General features: G+C 28.1%; 1 protein-coding gene across 2 annotated transcripts; it reads right to left on the minus strand.

The window, feature by feature from the left end:
- Positions 1-64: 64 nt before the first annotated feature.
- On the minus strand, positions 65-1172 carry LOC145963503 (large ribosomal subunit protein mL62). 2 transcript variants are annotated; one of them, XM_083085529.1, is made up of 3 exons: positions 925-1172; positions 538-723; positions 65-423 (listed from the first exon to the last, which is right to left on the minus strand). In XM_083085529.1, exons 1-3 carry the CDS (start codon positions 1024-1026, stop codon positions 163-165), a joined length of 549 nt encoding a protein of 182 aa, XP_082941655.1. In that variant the 5' UTR covers positions 1027-1172; the 3' UTR covers positions 65-162. The 2 variants fall into 2 exon arrangements, with proteins under 2 accessions (XP_082941655.1, XP_082941654.1); XM_083085528.1 differs by having other exon boundaries at positions 868-1161.
- Positions 1173-6276: the final 5104 nt, after the last annotated feature.

Genomic DNA, 6276 nt, shown 5'->3' on the forward strand with positions numbered 1-6276 from the left:
TGTGAATTTTACAGATCATTTAAATGTATAATTTCATGATATATATATAATATTTAAAAATTCCTTTTCTTCACTTATATAATTTATTCCTCTATTCCTCTATAACTGTACAATGTTTGATAAGTAAATTAATAAATTGATTATATAAATAAATTAATCGCTTTAAAAGTCAGGCACAGGAGCTTTTCTATTCTGTTTAATTTGCGAATGCATTCTCTTCTCATGAAGTCTTTGCCTAGCAGCTTTCAATTTATTTTTCCTTATTCTCTCTGTTGATTCAAGCGATAGCTTTGGTGGCTCTACTAAAGTAGCCCTTATCATTGTTCTTAACTTTTCAAGAGCATCTGCCAAGTTTAAATGTTGAGATCTCGTTAAGTCTGATTTAATTATTAAGTACCCATCTTTGTTTATCTTGTTTTTTTGCTGGAACAATAAATTTATATCCTAAGAAACTGCTATTCTCATCTAATTTTGCCTGAGTATGAATTTATAATTTGAATAATGAAGCTTCCGCATAAGCAATACAAATAGTGCTACCTGCTCTGCTAATTTTGTTCGAATTTCCTGCGACAACCAAGTAGCATCATTCACTTGGAATCTTAAGTCTACTTTGGTATTCACACAGTTTACATTTTGTCCCCCTGGACCGCTGCTACCACTGCATGTTATTTGTACCTTATCCATGGGTATGTAACCACTGAATTTTGCTTTAGAATCCGGTACCTGAAAGGCAAAATCACTCAATTGTTACATTCAAGTTATATTATTTAAATTTGAAAATCGCAATTAATCGAATATACCGAATAAAATCAATTTCTATTGTGTCTATTATACAATTATTTTGAAAATAAATTAATATGTACTAACAAAGCTTGGTGTATACAATTTCTGTTTGCTTTCCGGGTACAATTTTTCTAGCGATACCTCACTTTTAAAGCTGAAAGCCCTGCCGAAATTGCACAATGCATTCTGATTTTTAACGTTGCTCTGTAAAATCCTGAAATATTGTCTAGTAAGAAAATTCATTTCTTATTAATTTTTATTGTGCACTTCGATGGTGAAACTTGGAAAGGTGTAATTCTGCGAGTACAAAAACATAACCTGACATAACCACATTCTCTCCGCGTTGCTATAGGTTACAATCGCAATAAGTTCGTCACAATTCGATAATCGATTGTATTCAATATCTCGCAATGTGTGTTTTATATGGTATGAATATGGAATCTTCTCTTCCATGCGTAAGAAGATTTTAATATGTAATAATAACATAATATGTAATATATATATATATATATATATATATATATATATATATAATATATATACAGAGTTGAAAAAGTTATTTTATAAAAGTATTTAGTTACAGTTACAGTTTTTTAACTAAGAAATGTAACTATAGTTACAGTTACAAGTTACCGATTCTGAAAAGTAACGCGTTACAGTTACAGTTACTGAAAAAATAACAAGTCGTTACTTTGTAGTTACTTTCTTGCAATGGAAATAAAAATATTAAATCTGCACGCAGTAATAAAAATTTAATGACAATCTTGTAAGGTATTAATTTAATTCTTGCAAATTATAGGGAATTTTAGAATGGCATTCACTTTAAGAGAGAAATATACATTTTTTTATTTTAATTTAAAAACAGCTAAATAAAAACAAAAATTTTTATTTAATATAAAAGAAAACTTACAGAAAAATATAATTTTATTGCATCGCTCTTATAATTTCATTATTTTAAGATAGATAGTATATGTATATAATTAAATCTTTACTTTTTTACTATATTTTTTATTATATATTTGTATATATGTATATACATCACGAATAATCCAAATTACAAATATTTGTTACTATATTCTTTTTAGATAGTTTTTTAATATTTATAGGATACATGAAATACTACATATCATGATGATTAATACATATATAACACATATCATGAAATACTAAGATATGTTAAATGATTCAATATGTTTAAAATTTTTATTAATAAAAAATGGAAACATACGCATTGGATCATAAAGAATCGATAAAAGCGTTTATGCGCAAATGCAAGGCGGTCCAATACGATTTGCAAAGATTTAAAATATATATATGTATATATATATATATATATATATATATATATATATATAAAGTAACTATTAAAGTAATTATTAAATTAGTTACTAGTTACCGAAAATATGTAACTGAGTTAAGTTACAGTTACAAACTGAAAAAAAGAACGAGTTAAGTTAGAGTTAAGGCTATAGCACACGGATATCCATAAAACATAGCCATAATACATAACATAAGCTCAAGAACCAATCAGATAGTCGTTTTAGATTTTATATGCTAAGGAAACAGAAAATTACTAAAAACTTAAGCATAAGAAAAATTTCAATCGGTTGAAATTTTTACGTACACGGAATTTGTAGATGTATTGAAATGGTGGCTCAAATGATTGTGGCACATCTATGTTCTATCTGATCAATGCAAAGGAGAGAGAAATACTGTTTTGTGTATATATATATATATATATATACAGGGTGAGCCATTTTAATTAACGCACGCAATTATTTCGGAAACAAAGCATTTTAGAGAAAAATGTTTCAGACAAAAGTTGTTTGGTTTCGAGGGGGCCATAAGATGGTATTATTGGTTTGACCTTGAAGAGTTATTTGAAGGTCACATGAAGGTCACCTTCAATTTCTTAAATGGAACCTACTATTTGTCATTGCATATTCTTGTAGCTTATCTCGATAGCTTTCCAAAACACTATAATTAAGTACCTTTTCGTTAAGTACTTTTTGAGTTATGAGGCTTGAAATAATTTCTTAATTTTACATAAACCGTAAAATATCTTGTAAAATATTCATTTTTCGATTATCTTACCGTAATACTTTTATGTACAAAATAATGAAAGGAATTGGTGTAAATAAAACACATAGTTGTTTCGAAAAGAAATATGTAATTTGCAATTAACAATTACATATTTTTTCTTAAAAATAACTATGTGTTTTCTTTACACCAATTGATTCCTCTCATTATTTAAGACATAAAAGTGTCAAGATAAGATAATCGAAAAATGAATATTTTACTAGATATTTTATGGTTTATGTATAGATATTTTATGGTTTATGTAAAATTAAGAAATTATTTCAAGCCTCATAACTCGAAAAGTACTCAATGAAGAAATACTTCATTATAAGATTTTGGAAAGCTCTCGAGATGAGCTACAAGAATAAGTAATAAAAAATAGAAGGTTCCATTTAAGAAATTGACGGTGACCTCCACGTGACCTTCAAATGACTCTCCAAGGTCAAAAAAACAGCGAATTTCACAGTCAGATAAAATAGAAGAAACTCTGTTATCATTGACTACTCAACTATCTGATAAAATAAATAATTCTTCTCATCTGGTTACAAAATCAAGAATTGAAAACATTAAAGATGTTGATGATAAATTTGCAGATTTCATAGCAGCAGAATTACAAAACATGCCACAAGAATTGCGCAAAAAAAAGAAAAAACAAATAATTGATATATTATGGACAACGGAGACTTAATATAGTAAGTCAAATTTTTGTCAAATTTTTCTTATTTCATACAAAAAAATTAATATATATTTTTTTTAAATATTGCGAAAAATTTTTATAGCATTTGTGCAATAATGTCATTGAAAAAAACATTTTTTCTTTTATTTGTTCTTAATTTCTATATACCAAAGATTTAATAATATGTTGTTGATTATTTTCTCTATCTATCTATCTAGTATGTGTTAATAATATGTTGTTGATTATTTTCTTTATCTATCTATCTAGTATGTGTTATATGGAACGTACAAATAATGGTAGTCATTAAATTTGCCTAAGTATGGAACGTACGTACAAATAATGCTAGTCATTAAATTTGCCTAAGTATAAAATTATTAATTAAATATTGTATTTAACATGCAAGTTATTGATATGTATTTCATCAAACATTGTACGAGATATTTAACAAAAATATACACATACATATAACATTAATGTCTATTAAATAAGTCATTTCTTGGGCTACTTTGAAGACAAAATCAAAATGATCCAAATTAAAATGATGAATCACAGCGCAAGATCATTTTAATCTGGATCATTTTGATTTTGTCGCGAAAGCAGCCTTGATTGTGCATTGTACTTGTATTCAAATTTAATCACGATTTTGCCCTCTTTGTACATAATCATGTTGCCATGGTACTTCTCCGGTTGGAGTCAAGAAATAATTCGCTAACGTTTCTCGTTGTGCATATGCTTCCATTGTTGCTCGACGAGCATTGGTTGGTACCATATCTCGAAGAGGCATATCATTAATTTTTCGCCAAGCACCATTTATAATTTCTCCATTGTTATTTTCACCATCAACGTAGTTTGGAGGACAGTAAAATCTATTCATTGGAGTTTGTTGGTCATCCATACTTTTCAAGAAATTGTGGAGGCATACTGTACTCAAAATTATTATATCGGCAGTCTTGGGATGCATGCATATGGGTCGACGCAGAACTCTCCAACGCGATACTAAGATTCCGAAAGCATTTTCAATCGTTCGTCGTGCACGAGATAATCTATAATTGAAAATTCTTTTCTTTTCATCTAAGTTTGTACCTGAATAAGGTTTCATTAAATTTTTTGACAAAGGAAATGCATCATCTCCAATAAAAAAAAATTAGTTGATTCATCATCTCCTGGTAGTTTTACTCTTTCTTTTGGCAAATTCAATCTTTCTTCTTTTAATAATTTCCCAAACTCAGATTCAGCAAATACACCAGCATCATTTTGACTTCCGTATGCTCCGATATCAATTAGAGTAAATTTGTACTTATAATCGCATGCAGCCATCAATACCACACTAAACGTTTTTTTATAATTAAAAAATAAACTACCAGATCGTGCAGGCGCCTGAATTATACAATGTTTGCCATCAATAGCTCCTACACAGTTTGGAAAGTTCCATTCATCAAGAAATCCTGCACTAAATCTTCTATAATCTGCTTCTACAGGAGGTGATACAAATTGATGAAACAAAACTTCCACGATAGCTTTAGTTGTTTCTTTAATGATATTATATGCTGTAGATTCTCCGATACGGTATGCTAATGCTACTGATAATATTTGATCTCCAGTCGCCAAATATCTAAGAGTCGAAGACAAACGTAATTCAGGAGAAAGAGCTCTCCAATTGCATTTCTGGAGTTTTGGAGCTATCATTTCCAGTAATGTATAAAAAGTATCCACTGTCATCCTTGTATATCGAAAAAACATTACGGTATCGTCTTTTAACTCTTGAAATAAAGCTTCAAAGTCTCCTTGATAAGACCTATTTACATTTATAGGTCTTACCCACCACCTCCTCCGCCTACGTTGTCTTTTTTTCCATATAATGACCAACGCACTCCATTGTATAAATTTTAGGAGAAAATCAGGATCTTCCCATATATCGTCCATTGCTACAAAATAAACAAAGTGTTAATTTTTTCATTATTTTCTTTATCAATATTTTTCGAATATATTTTTAAGAGAATACCGAAGTTAATTTTATGTTTATATTAATCATTAACGTTAAAAAAATATTTTTCATTTATATTACAGAAAATTTTGATGAATAACACCTTAAAATATATAATTATGTTATATATATATTATAATATGTAATTATGCAATATTAATTTGATTTTATATTTTTATATTTTATTTTATTCTTATTTCAATAAAGTTTATTGAATAAACTTTAGCCACTTATCTAAATATTAATTATATGAACCATATAGATCAAATCAAACAATTAGGTTATATCACACGTTTTTTGTACCACATAATTGTATATAGAAAAACTATATCTTAAAACTTTTAAAATTTATTTCTTTTCGTCTATCTAAAAATGACTTCTGATTGGTCGAATTTTACTCTTATGCTTAAAGTTATAATTTCAGCTTATGGATCCATTGCTATTGGCTGACATGTTATGCTACGCTCCTATTGGCTAAATCCTTATGGTATGTCTTAATGTTACGGCTATGGAATTTGTGTGCTATAGCCTAAAAAAGTAACTATAACTGTAATTTCGTTACAAGTAACGAGTTACTTCCCAACCCTGTATATATAAAATCCCCAAAAACTTACCTTTTTAAAAAAAAGGTAAAAAAAGGACGCCAAGTTCATGCACAAATTGTATCTAACTGTAGTCTTATCTACAAAAATAGTGATATATAAAAATTGCGCCAATTAAGGATAAAAATTTGTACAAGATAAATACAAATACA

This window comes from Camponotus vicinus, unplaced genomic scaffold, assembly GCF_025532165.1.
Source record: "Camponotus vicinus isolate PSW18456_S1 unplaced genomic scaffold, iyCamVici1.0 SCAF_12, whole genome shotgun sequence".
In the NCBI taxonomy this organism is placed as follows: domain Eukaryota; kingdom Metazoa; phylum Arthropoda; class Insecta; order Hymenoptera; family Formicidae; genus Camponotus; species Camponotus vicinus.